At 69.2% G+C, this 12,619-nt stretch overlaps 1 protein-coding gene across 1 annotated transcript; it reads left to right on the plus strand.

The window, feature by feature from the left end:
• The first annotated feature begins 3,438 nt into the window (after window positions 1-3,438).
• On the plus strand, window positions 3,439-12,042 carry TINAGL1 (tubulointerstitial nephritis antigen like 1). The gene is made up of 12 exons (XM_087761068.1): window positions 3,439-3,488; window positions 4,073-4,404; window positions 5,250-5,313; window positions 7,174-7,266; window positions 7,361-7,475; window positions 8,465-8,588; window positions 8,714-8,864; window positions 9,149-9,332; window positions 9,622-9,667; window positions 10,156-10,279; window positions 10,819-10,864; window positions 11,026-12,042. The coding sequence occupies exons 2-12, from the start codon at window positions 4,104-4,106 to the stop codon at window positions 11,164-11,166; spliced, it is 1,389 nt and encodes a 462-aa protein (XP_087617194.1). The 5' UTR covers window positions 3,439-3,488; window positions 4,073-4,103; the 3' UTR covers window positions 11,167-12,042.
• The last annotated feature ends 577 nt before the right edge of the window (window positions 12,043-12,619 follow it).

Consider the following 12,619-nt stretch of genomic DNA (forward strand, 5'->3'; position numbering starts at 1 on the left):
GGGATTTGCACCCCCTCTTCCCAAGCCCCCCTGTGCCTCTGCTCCCGGCAGTGGGGACCCCTGCCCCTGCTCGTTTTTCTTGCCTTGTTAGTGCATGAGGCCAGCGCGGGCCGTGCCAGAGCCGCTCACAGCCGCCCCGCTGCTCCTGCACCACCCCGGCCCCCTCCCCTCGCCCCGGGGGTGCCTGTTCCCCCGGCCGGGCCATGGGGCGGCGGTGCCGCAGGGACACGAGGGGACGGCCAGGTGCCGTGGGGCGGCAGGCGGTGGGTTGGTGCATGGGTGCCGTGGGCACCTGGCCGTGGGGCGAGGGTGCATGCGAGAGCTTTGCCCGCAGCCGCACGCAGGAACTAACTCGTAGGACCCTCCCCGAGGCTGGCTGGTCCCTGCAGACCTCCCCAGCCAGCGGTAGTTACCTCACTTGATTAACTTATTAAGTTATTTGTTTCATTAAAATTTGGAGTAGAGGCTGCCTGCCTGCCTGCCTGCTCTCTCTCTCCCGGCTCTCCCGAGAGGTGGCACTCCAGCCCTGCTGCCGAGCACCGCGGCCAAGGGACCCAGGCGTCCGGCCAAGGGACCCAGGCGTCCGGCCACCTCCTTGCCCCACCCTGGGCTCCCCTCGAGCCATAGTTGCCCCCCGACATGGGAGCAGGGTCCCAGTTCTGGCTCGATCGCCCTCCCCAGCTCCGTGGTGCCATGTGCCTGGGGGCCGCAGGCCTGATGCCGCTGCAGAGGGGCCCGTGCCCTGTGTTTGGAGCCTGGGGCTGGTGGGGAGGGTCGCTGCCCCGGGAAGGGCCATGCCCCATCTGCCTCTTTAGAAGTGTCATGGTGTGTCCCCAAGCGGGGGTGATGCTGTGATGGCCCCGGGGCCATCCTGGGGAAGGCAGGGGGTGTGAGCCCCCTTCCCCAGGAGACCACAACCCCTCAAGGGATGGCAAAGCCTTCACCCCAGCCCCGTGTGCCGGCACCCGATGGGGATGATGTGTCCCCCAGCCTGTGAGTGTCAGGGCGCCTGGGGCGGCCCCTTTCCATGTCGCCCTGCCCCAGCACTGACTGGGGAGGAAGCCAGGGCTCGCCGCAGGTCAGTCCCTGCCTTTCCTGGCTGCCTCTCGCCAACAAACCCATTCCTGGCTTGTCCCGGAGCACTGGGCTGTGCCGAGCGCTGCAGGGGCCAGCACCTCCCTGCCCTGGCTGCACTGGCCCCGCTGCCCCCAGAGCTGCCCCAGGCTGCTGGGACGGGGGTCTGGGGGTGACTCTGGTCCCCCAGCCCCACCGAGCGCCTGGCATGCGGGGCACGATCCCTGGGGAGCCGTGGCCACCCCCGGCGCTGCGCACGTCCGGCTCACGTATGGCCCCAGGGCTGCTTTGAAGCAGAGGCTTTGAAGGGGGAGCCAGGACATGGCAGCACCCGGAAAGCCCCGTGTGAGCGAGCTGTGCCGGGGCGGCACTGCACCGGCCTCTGCCCGGCTCCTCCGGCCGGCTGGGTGGCTTTCCAGGGTGGGTTTGGAAGGATGCATCTCCACGACAGCAGGGTCTTCACCCTGCCATGGGGTTGTGCATGGCCGGGGGTGCTCACCCTGCGCCTCACGGGGATGGCAGCGCTGTGCAATGGGTGCAGCTCGGCAGAGCCCGTGCGTGTCCTTGCTGCGCCGGGGGGCATCCGGGGACACCCCACCTGGGTCTGCGCTCTTTGCAGGACTCGGTGCAGTGGGGCCCAGGGACACTGGGACCTTCTCCCTGCCCCAGTGCAGGCGGTGGTGGCAAGGGCAGGGCAGGCACGCCTGCCAGCCCGCAGCACTCAGCTCTGCTTTGCGTGGCCACGTGGGCCCAAGGTGCCCCGGCTGGACTTTGCCCTGCTCCACCTTGGCTCCCATGTGTGCAAGAGGCCGCCGCTCCCCAGAGCAGGGACAGGCAGGGACACGCAGGGGAAAATGCCAGTGTCAGAGGGACACAGCAAGCCATTGCCCCGCAGTGCCAGCTCGCTGCATCCCGCCGAGAGCAACGCTTGGCATGCTGAGCACAGCTGCAGGAAGGGGGTGAGAGGGGGAATCACAAGCGCTTGGGCAGTTCCCGCTCCCGCCTCCGCACACGAGCCCTTATCGGCCGGGGGGGGGCCAGGGGCTGCAACGGGAACGGGAAGGGGCCAGCTCTGCCAGCAGCAACCCACGGCATCCTCAGCCGCTGCCAGGGAGCTGCCTGGCAGAAGCACAAGGACCGGGAGCAGAAGCTGGGGATGTCCTTTTCACCCGTGGCTTTGCTTTGTCCCCTGAGGGTCTTGGGGAATTTGTGACTCACTCTGGATTCCTGTCAGTCTCGTCATGGAGCAAGTACGTGAGGTTGGAGACAGTCGGACTCCGGGCCGGACCCAGTTCCTTCCTGCGGCGCTCAGCAGCCCTCCAGCTCGGTGTGCTCTGCCCAAGGCCGTGCTTGCAGGAAAGGGCCCTTCTGAGAGTGCTGGCCGAGCAGCCGGGGGGGGCCCAGCGGGTGGGGCTCTTGCAGGACCCTCGTTTGGGCACCCAGAGCACCCTGGGGTCCCGGGGAGCAGGCAGCCCTTGTGCCCAGTGGGATGTGACGGTCCCCGCACACAGGCACCGGGGTGCAAGCACACCCTGACTGGCCGCAGCATCCTCCCCGCCAGCTGCAGCTGGGAGCCAGGAGCCCTCCCGCCCGTGGCCCTGGGCTCAGCACCTGCCCCAGCTCCCGTGGCTGCCTGGGGAGCCCTGCTCCTTCCCTCCCACTGCCCGCGGTGCCTCCTGTCCTGGCTGCCATGAGGCGTCTTCGAGGAATCCTTTGGCAGCGGCCAGGAGATGCTGCTCACAGGCCGGAGGCAAGCAGCAGCCCCCGGGGCAGGCAACCAAAGCCCTCCAGCAAGCACTGGTGCTGCAGAGGGAACCGGAGCCTGCGGGGTGGCCAAGACCCCCCTCCCCGGGGCCTGAGCACCTGTCTGGATGCTGGTGCTGGCAGCGGGGACACTGGGCTGACTCCAAGTGACAGTGACTCCATGTCCTGGGCTGTAAGGGGATGTCCCTAGCTTGCTTGCATCCCCACTGCAGCTGGGGTGCTGAGAGGGGTCATGCAGCCCCCCTCTCCCTACACCCTGCCCTGAGCAGCAGTGGGGATGGCACAGGGGGTGCTGGCAGGGCTGGGACACCCTGGTTTGCCAGGGCACAGGGTGGGGGACACGGGGAGCAGGACCCGGAGTCGCGGGGGAGAGCCCCGACCCCGCAGGGGAGCAGGTGCCACCGGGGGACCCCGGCCGGGGGGGGGGGGGGGGCGGAGGGGCCGCCGTTCCCCTGCCCGCCCCGACGGGAGCCCCGGCCCCGACCCCCGCCCCGCTCCGCTCCGCCCGGGGAGGGGCAGCGCGGCCCGGCCGGATCGCGGCTGCCCCCGGCGCCTCCCCGCGCCCCCCCGGCCGGGGCGCGGCTATAAGGAGCGGCGGGGCCGGAGGAGGCGCTCGGCGGCGGCGCGGAGCGGAGCGACGGGCGCGGCAGGTACGGGGCCGGGGCCGGGGCCGGGGCCGGGGGGGGGTCGTGCCCCGTGGGTTCCCCGGACCAGCCCCCCCCTCCCCTTCTCCCACGGTCCCCAGCGTCCCCCCGGCCCCGCGGGCTGAGACCTGGGAGCTCATCGCACTGCCCGCGGCGGGGACCGGGACCGGGACCGGGACCGGGGGCCGGGCAGCCCCTCCCCGGGTGCCCTGGGGGGTCCCGTCCCACTGGGATTTTGCTTCTGGAGCAGGGGGCTAAGGTGTGGGTGGGGATGGGGCCCCTCGGCTGCCCGGGGAGTGAGCACGCAGGGGGAAGCCGGTGTTTTGGGGCATCGCGCTGCGGGTCCCCGGAGCCAGGGTGGTCACAAGGGGAGTTAAGAAACTTGAAGATTTTGAGCGTCCCGGGCGAGGGCGTGGAGGTGGCGAGGTGCCCTGGGATAGGGCTCAGGGCTCGCCGGGTGGCAAGCTGGGTGCTGGCCGGGGTGGGCGACCCAGCGGGATGGGGCTGGCGTAGGGAGCAGGGCTGCCCTGGGCCTGCAGGACCCCCGGCCCCGGGCTGCCCCCCGCCCGCTCACTGCCCTCCCTCTGCAGCGGCTGCAGGTCTGGGGACATTGCTGACAACATGCGCCTGCTGCGGGCCCTGCTCTGCCTCTGGCCACTGGCCGGGGCGGCCCTGGCTTCCCGGGTGCGCACCCGCCGGGAGCTAGCCCCCGGCTTGTACGAGCACGGGGTCTACGATGCTGGCGGGTCCTACTGCCAGCGAGGGGACGTCTGCTGCCACGGCCGCGACGATGGCTGCACCGTGCCCTACCACGACACCCTCTGCTACTGCGACCTCTTCTGCAACCGCACCATCTCCGACTGCTGCCCTGACTTCTGGGAGTACTGCCTGGGCATCCCGGCCCCCTTCCCCAAAGCCCCAGGTGAGGCAGCCCCCAGCCCAGCCGGGCAGGGGTCCGTGGGTGCCAGGGGCCGGCCCTGAGGTGCCCAATGTGCTGTGTGATGCCGCTGGTGCCCCTCTGGATAATGGATGCAGGTGGATGTGACACCCCACAGCCCTGCCCACGCTGCAGAGCCGCTCCGGACCCCTTGGAGTTGTGGAAACTTGTGCAAAGTGGCTGGGTTGGGGCCGGGCTCCCAAAACCAGGGCTGGGAGCAGCACGTGGCCCCGCAGCCCGTCGCCTGTGCCTCCCCACGGGCAGGGCTGTGGGGGCAGGAGGGCAGGGGGGCAGCTCCGGCGGCACGTACCTGTGGGGCAGAGCAGGGGTGGATGGTGCTCCATCCCGGCTTTCCCGGTCATGTCTGGGGCAGGCAGATGCTGGCCCTGACTTAACCCGCCTGGCAGCTGGAGCGGGCAGGGCGGCCGGGGCAAGCGGGGGGCACGGGCAGCCCCCGCCGCGCAGCACAAGGCTCTCTAAGAAGTCCCTGCAGAGCGGAGCCAGCTCCCGGGTACAACTGGCCCCTTTATCCCAGTCCCACCAGCCTGTGCGTGCAAGGCCGGCTCTGCTCGGCAGCCCCACAGTTAACCCTCCCGGCGCTGAGCCAGCCCTGCTCCCACCCTGCGCTGTGGGGCACAAGCTGGTCCCCATCGTGCCCTGGCTGGACGGGCACGCAGGTCTGGAGGTGCCGAGCTGCAGCCAGGCACCCGCCTGGCTTTAAGGACCACATTTATTTTCCCCTTGGTATTTACCCCCTGGAGCCATGGGGGTGCTGGAGGGACCCCCGATGCAGCTGGGTGCTCACCAGGGCTCTCCCCTCTCCCATCCAGGCTGTGCCCGTGCCGGCCGCAGCTACCCCACCGGAGCCACGTACCGGGAGAACTGCAACCTGTGGTGAGTGCCTCCGCGCTCCCCGTGCCGTGTGGGCACTGCTGGTGCGGCGCCGGCATGCTACGTGCCCAGGGCGTCGGGAGGCCCGCGAGCGCCAGGGCTGCCTGCAGCCAGCTCGGCGGGAGCGGGAGCACAGGGCCCGAGCTGGGTGGCGGGGGCCGGGTGCCAAATGCCTTTGCTCTGGCATATTCGGAGCAGAGAGCCCGGGGCCTTGAGCCGCTCCCAAGTTTCAGCACATGCCTTTGTGGGAGCCGCTCGCTCCGCCGGGTTAGCCGACGCGGGCCTGGCGCTGCCGGGGTTTTTCTGGCCGCGCTGGTCCAAGCCCAGCTTGCCCAAGCCTGACGGAACGCGCCTGCAGCTGACAGCCGCCACGGCTCCATGCCAGGCGGCCAGAGTCCGGCCCCGCCGCCTGCTTGGGTGCAAGCAGCCCGTCTGCGCTGCACGCCAGGAGCTGGCTGTTTGCATTAGCAAGCAGCGTGGGGTTTATCTGGAAACGGCTGCGGTGGTATTAATGGCATCCCGGAGGTGGGGGATAGGGGAACCTGCGGACGCAGATCTGCCTGTAGAGAAGGAGCAAACACAGCAGGGCTGGCTGGATCGCAACGATACGGCAGATAAGGGAAATCAAAGGCTCCATCTGGGGTGTGTGTAAGGGCATGAGCACGTGTGTGTGCATGTGTGTGCAGGCGTGTGCGCTGGAGCTGGAGGTGAAAAGCCAGCCCGACCCCTCCCTGAAGCCCCAGTGCTGCCTGGCGTTTCTCCGGGACCGTGGCGCAGAGGCATGCGGGGCTGGAGGATGTCCCCGAGCCCCGGGGGAAGGTCAAGGTCCCTGAGCCATGCAGTTAGATGACCGGTCCCTGCTGCTGGGAAAGCATCCCTTCCTCAACAGCGCTGGCCCCCGGGGGCTGAGGTTTTTCTGCCGAAACCCTCTTCCCCCGCACTTGGCACCAGGAGAGCAGCAATTCCTGGAGCGCTTCACTCCAGACCTTGTCCCTGCCCGGCTCCCGCGGGGTCTGGGGGCGGTTGGCAGGGGGCAAATGCAATGCCTGGGTGAAGCAGAGGGGGTTGCTGTGGGCACCCAGCTGACTGCACCCCAGGGTGCTGCCACGGGAGTCCCCGAGGAGTTAACAGCCAGATGCGGGGTCACCAGCGCAGCACTGGGAGTGCTCGGGAACCGGGATGCAGCGAGTGCTGGGGGTGCAGGTGCCACCGGTGGGATGGGTACCGGGCTGGCGGGACACGGCTCCGGCCTCACACGGCTCCTTAAAAGGGAAGAGAGTGCTGGAAGCTTGGCCGGCGGGCAGGAGGGAGCATGCCAAGCATTGCTCGCCATGCGGGGGGAGCACAGTCCAGGCCTCCCTGGGGGGACCTGGACCCGGCACATCACCCCCAGGCACCCCCTGCCCTGGGTCTCCCTGTGGGTGCCGCAGGGCTCCCAGCTAACCTGGCCAGAGTGGCTTGCCCCAGGGAGGGACAGCCAGCCCCGAATCCCCTCCTGGGCTGGCGTCCAAGCCCCGCTCTGATGTCTGCAGGCCTGGCTGCTTTTCAGCTGATTTTTTGTCCCATGCTCTGTCTGCCCTCCGGGCTCCTGCGGGGACCGGGGTGGGGGGGAAAGCCCCCAGGGCCGTGCAGAGGGCTGCCCGCCAGCTCTTGGCCCAGCTTCACCCCATCCCGAGGCGCTGAGTCGTGGTGCGACCCCCAGACTCCAGTGAAGAATTAGCCCCAGCCCCGTGCTGGCTGCCCATGACGGCAGCGGGTCCCTGGCTGGGGGTGGGCAGCACCCGCCCGGGGTTCCCCCCGGTCACCCCAGGGACACCGTCCCTCCCCGGCTGACTGTCCCCTCCGATGCCATCCCCCTCGCAGCACCTGCGGCGCCAGCGGGCAGTGGCAGTGCGAGGACCACGCCTGCCTGATGGACGGGGAGCTGATTGACGCCGTCAACAGGGGCAATTACAGGTAAGGACTGGGCAGCGGGAGGATGGGGAAGGGATGCTTCGCCCCTTGGTGCTTTTTGGGGCACCCCTGACCTGTGTCCCCTCCTGCTGCACAGCTGGAGAGCCGCCAACTACAGCCAGTTCTGGGGCATGACACTGGAGGACGGGATCCGGTACCGCCTGGGCACATTCCGGCCCTCTCCCACCGTCATGAACATGAACGAGATGCACGTGAGTCACCCCTGCCAGCGCCCAGGCCCCTCGGATGCGAGGGGAAACTGAGGCACGCCAAGGGTTGAGCCTGCCTGTCCCATGGCTTCACCCAGCGCTTCACCATCGCCTCAGCTAGCGATGTCCCCGCAGTGTCCCCGACCCCGGGAAGGGGCTCTGCAGCCGGGGGGAGGCAGGGAAGGGGCCATGCCGGGTGGGTGCTGCGGGCAGCCCTTGTGTTTGGAGACAGCAGCTCAGCAAATTCCCCCTGACAATCCCCGGGCTGCCAGTGTTGTTTTTTCCCCCGCTCCTCCATGCAGGTTTCCCATCGGAAAGCCGGCCCCGCAGCTGCTGAGTCGGCAGAACCGGCTGCGCCAGCGCTTTGCGAGCAGGGTGCCTCTGCCTGCCCCCGGGTTGCACCCAAAACCGCCCCCCCCCCCATTCGGGGTGGGCAGCGGCCGGGGGTCCCATGGGTGCTGGCAGGGAGCGAGCGTCATGCGCGGTGCACGCCCAGCACTGTGGCCTTGACTCCCGGCGAGGTTTAATTTTAGAGGCGCTTCCTGCTCTGGGATAAGCCGGGTGTCGTGGCTGCGTCCTCCCCAGGAAGGCTGAGCTGTGTGCGGCTGGGGTGGGGGCACCGTCCCCCCCCGGAGCGGAAAGGCTGGGTGTGAGTCAGCGGCCAGCCGAGAGCCGGCCAGAGGCCACAATGAGGGGCTCGAGGCACCCGGTGCCGTGCACTTGCGACCTGGCAGCACCACACTTGCTGGCATCCGAGACCAGGCACTTGGTGCTGTCATTGCCTAACGAAGGCTGAGGAGCCCAAATTTAGGGAATGTTGGGGGATCCAGCTCCTCTGGGACAATGAGGGGCCCTGCAGTGGGGCTGGGGGATGCTAACGCTGGCTGGGGACCACGGCTCCGAGGATGCCCCGGGAGCTGCTGGGGTGGGCTGCTGCGGGTGGGGGTTCCCGTGCGGTGGGCGCCCCTCATGCCTCGGCTCTGCCTCCGCAGATGAACATGGACTCCAACGAGGTGCTGCCCCGGCACTTCGACGCAGCTACGAAGTGGCCCGGGATGATCCATGAGCCCCTGGACCAGGGCAACTGCGCCGGTTCCTGGGCCTTCTCCACGGCGGGTGAGATGGGACGGGATGGGATAGGGTGGCCGGTGGGGACAGGGACTAAACCTGCTGCCGCAGGGCTGGGGAGCGGGGCAGGACCTGGAGCAGCCACCGCTCCCTGACCCCCGGCTTGCTCCCAGCCGTCGCCTCGGACCGCATCTCCATCCACTCCATGGGACACATGACGCCCGCCCTGTCGCCCCAGAACCTCCTGTCCTGCGACACCCGCAACCAGCGGGGCTGCAGCGGGGGCCGGCTGGATGGCGCCTGGTGGTACCTCCGCAGGCGAGGGTGAGTGGGGCCGGGCCGGGCCTGGGGCGCAGAGGCTGCCCCGGTGCTGGGGTGGGGTGAGGGGGTTCAAGGCTGTGGTTGCCCAGGGAGAGCCCGGGGTCGGCACCCCCGGTGCCCCGTGCGCATCCTGTCCCCAGGGCTGTCCCTTGGGCAGGGGGGCACCGAGGGCTGCCAGCCCAGGTGGGGTGGAGAGGGGGGTTTTGGAGAGGGGGTTTTGGGGAGGGGGCTTTGGGGATGGAGCCGGGTGGTCATTCCCCTCCTCATGTCCTTGTCCCTCTGTCCAGGGTGGTGACGGATGAGTGCTACCCCTTCACCAGCCAGGAGAGCCAGCCAGCGGCACAGCCCTGCATGATGCACAGCCGCTCCACGGGCAGGGGCAAGCGGCAGGCGACGGCCCGCTGCCCCAACCCCCAGACCCACGCCAACGAGATCTACCAGTCCACCCCCGCCTACCGCCTCTCCTCCAGCGTGAGTGCCCGCGGGCTGGGCAAAGCCGCCAGCGTGGGCGAAGCGGGAGCCATTTGGTGTGGGGAGCGGGAAGGGGCTTGGCTCGGGGTGGTTTGCCTGGGAAAGTCAAGTTTGGAAATGAAGCCGGGAAAAACCCGCCATGGAGCACCCAGGGGAGCTGCTCCTCCAGCCAGCATCCCCACAGCACCCACCTGTGGGTGCCGAAACGGCCTCTGCCTGCATCCCTGGCGGGTGGGGAGGGCAGTGCCGGGGGTCCCAGCCCCAGTACCACCAGGCTCTGTGCTTGCAGGAGAAGGAGATCATGAAGGAGCTGCTGGAGAATGGCCCTGTGCAAGGTAGGGAGCAGGCGTGGGCACCCCACCCAGGTACCCCGAAGCTGGGTGCTGCAATGGCCGGGGGGGGCGAGGTGGGTGGGGGAAGCTGCCCGGCTGGGAGCCGGCGTGGGAGCCAGGACCCCCCACCTCAGCCGCTCTCCCCGCTTAATGTTTAGCCGCGTGCCTGGGCAGCGCCGTGCTCTCGCCAGCCCCGGGGTGCCCATCAAGCTGCCCACACCAGCAGGCACTCGTTGCTCATTAACTCCTGAGATTTAATCTCCGTCTCAGCAGTTGGTTTTGTTTTACTTTATTTTTTTTTTTTAATCCTCCTCTGAGTCTTGTCACATTGCTTGGGGGAGGGTCTGGCTGCCACCTTCCCCCTCCCGGGCGATGCCCTGTGTCCCCAGTGCCCGTATCCTCTGCTGCGGGGGACGAGGAGCCCCGGGAGCTCGGCACCCCGTCCCCCAGGGCACGGCCGGCGTCCCCAGACCCTCTCCCCCTGCCCGCAGCCATCCTGGAGGTGCACGAGGATTTCTTCATGTACAAGAGTGGGATCTATCGGCACACGCCGGTGGCCGAGGGGAAGGGGCCGAAGCACCAGAGACACGGGACCCACTCGGTCAAAATCACCGGGTAGGTGGGGGGTGGCGTGGGGCGCTCAGGGGGGCTCAGGGGGTGCGGAGAGCCCCGCTCCGGGCAGGAGAAGCGTTTTCTTCGGGAGAGGAAAGGCGTCCCCTTCCTCCGGGCAGGGAGAGGAAGCGGGGAGGGAAGGAGGGTGCGGGGTGCGATGGAGGGGCAGCCCTGCCGGGGGCGGGGGGGGGGATGCTTGCCCTGGGGCTGCAGCCACAAGTGACACGAGTGCGCGGTGCTCAGCCCCCCCGATGGAGGGAGGCAGGTTGGAGGTGCAGAGCCCGAGGAGGGGAGCAGGGCCGGCTGCCCTGTGCCAGCAGCTTCCTTCCTCCTCCCCACAGCTAAATATACCTGCCTGTATTTTGGGAGTGGATGTAAACACCTCGGCCTGGCCCTTGGGGAGGTGCCGGGACCAGGAAACGAGCGGGGTCAACCCAGCACCCCGCTATCGCGGTGCCGGGCAGGGTGATGCCGCAGTATGGGGTGCAGCCCAAGGGGGTACCCCGGGACCCCCACTCACTGCCCTTGCCCTTCCAATGCAGGTGGGGAGAAGAGCAGCTGCCTGATGGCCAGACCCAAAAATACTGGGTGAGTGTTGGTGGGTGTCATGAGTTTGTTGGGGCTCAGTCGCTGGGGTGGGCAGGTGCAAGTGCTGCTTTCCCATGCCCGGGTGGGATCCAGCTCGGGGATGGGGGGGGCGTTCAGCTGGGCCGCCCAGCGCTGAGCCGTGTCCCGTGTTCCCTCCGCAGACTGCGGCCAACTCCTGGGGCACAGCGTGGGGCGAGGGCGGCCATTTCCGCATCGCCCGCGGCGTCAACGAGTGCGAGGTGGAGACCTTCGTGGTGGGCGTCTGGGGCCGCGTCAGCATGGAGGACATGCCCCACAAGTGAGCGCCCCGCTGCCCGCGGGCCCCCTCGCCCTGGGGCCCCCCAGCCCCGCAGATGTCCTTGTCCCCACGACGGCCCTGCCCAGCACCGCAGCCCCTCCGTCCCCTCCTGGGGGTACCCGTGGGGTGGGACCCCCACGCCGCTCCGTGTCGCCGGGCAGGGGGATGGGACTGTCCTCTGGGTCCCCCTCCCCGGGGGGCCGTGTGTCCCCACTGTGCTGACGCGGCGGCTGGGTGCGGTGGTGCGTGCACGGGCGTGCGGCTGGGGGTGCCCCGGCGGCCCCTCCCACGTCCCGTGGGATTTACCCGCTAATCCCCCCGCCCCGGGCTCGGCTGGGCTTCGGCAGCAGCCGGGGGCTCGTCAGAGGCGGCTGCCCCCCGCCCCGGCCGGCGCTGGCAGCTTCACCACCCTCGTCCCACCGCCCGGTGCTGGTGCCCACGTGCACGGGGCTGGGGGAGCGCTGCAGTGGGACCCCCGGGGCTCCTGCACCCCCATATCTGCTCCCCACCTTCCCTCACCCTTGGCAGCCCTGGAGCCAAGGGGGTAAAATAACCCAGCGGTGCCCGGGGGCTTCGTCCATGCCCCTGGGGCTGGAGGAGCCCCGAGGCTGGGTGTTGCCAGCTGGGGCTGAGGATGGGGTCCCCGCTATCCCCCGTGCCCGTCCCTATGGTGCTATGGCCTCTGCCACCCCCCGGGGGCTGCGGGGACAGGGAAGGGCTCAGCCCCACGGTGTCCCTGTCCTGGTGGGGCCACAATCGGGGACGACGCAGCAGCACAGCCTGGGTCCCCCTGTCCCTTCACCCCCAGGGCTGTGCTTTTAAGGTTTTTTTGTATTTATTTTCCTTTTTATTATTTTTAATTAAAGTTACTGAAGCCTCATTGCCGGGAAGGTCTGCTCCTTCCCCAGCCTCGCTCCGTGTCGGGGCACGTGGCCTCGCTGCCCCCCGCCTGCCCCGTCCCGGGGGGGACCCAGCCGTGGCCTCGCTTGTGGCTCGGCCAGGGGAAGGGCTGCGGGGCGAGATAAGGCCCCGCTCATTGTGCGCCTTCCGGCCCCGCGCACTCCCCGTGACCTCGGCCAGTGCCGGCGGCCAGCACCGGACCCGCCATGGGCGCGTGCAGCCAGGCGTGTCACTGCAGCCGGGAGTGCCACCGCAGCCAGGCGTGCCAGTGCAACCAGGAGTGCCGCTGCAGCCACCCCATAGCCAGGAGTGCCACCGCAGCTGCCACGAGAGTGAGGCATGCCGCCGCAGCCAGGCATGCCGCCGCAGCCAGGTATGCCACCGCAGTCAGGCATGCCACCACAGCTAGGCGTGCCAGTGCAACCAGGAGTGCCACCGCAGCCACCCCATAGCCAGGAGTGCCACCGCAGCCGCCCATGCCACCGCAGCCAGGAGTGCCACTGCAGCCACCCCGTAGCCAGGAGTGCCACCGCAGCTGCCACCAGAGCGAGGCGTGC

The sequence above is a fragment of the Nipponia nippon genome, unplaced genomic scaffold, assembly GCF_047370975.1.
Source record: "Nipponia nippon isolate SJK-2023a ecotype South Korea unplaced genomic scaffold, ASM4737097v1 scaffold_23, whole genome shotgun sequence".
Classification (NCBI taxonomy): Eukaryota; Metazoa; Chordata; class Aves; order Pelecaniformes; family Threskiornithidae; genus Nipponia; species Nipponia nippon.

Coding starts and splice junctions, on each gene's coding strand:
- TINAGL1 (XM_087761068.1), top strand. CDS start 4,104: ATGCGCCTGCTGCGGGCCCTGCTCTGCCTCTGGCCACTGGCCGGGGCG. Junction 9,333..9,621: donor CCTACCGCCTCTCCTCCAGC/GTGAGTGCCCGC, acceptor CTGTGCTTGCAG/GAGAAGGAGATCATGAAGGA. Junction 9,668..10,155: donor GGAGAATGGCCCTGTGCAAG/GTAGGGAGCAGG, acceptor CCCTGCCCGCAG/CCATCCTGGAGGTGCACGAG.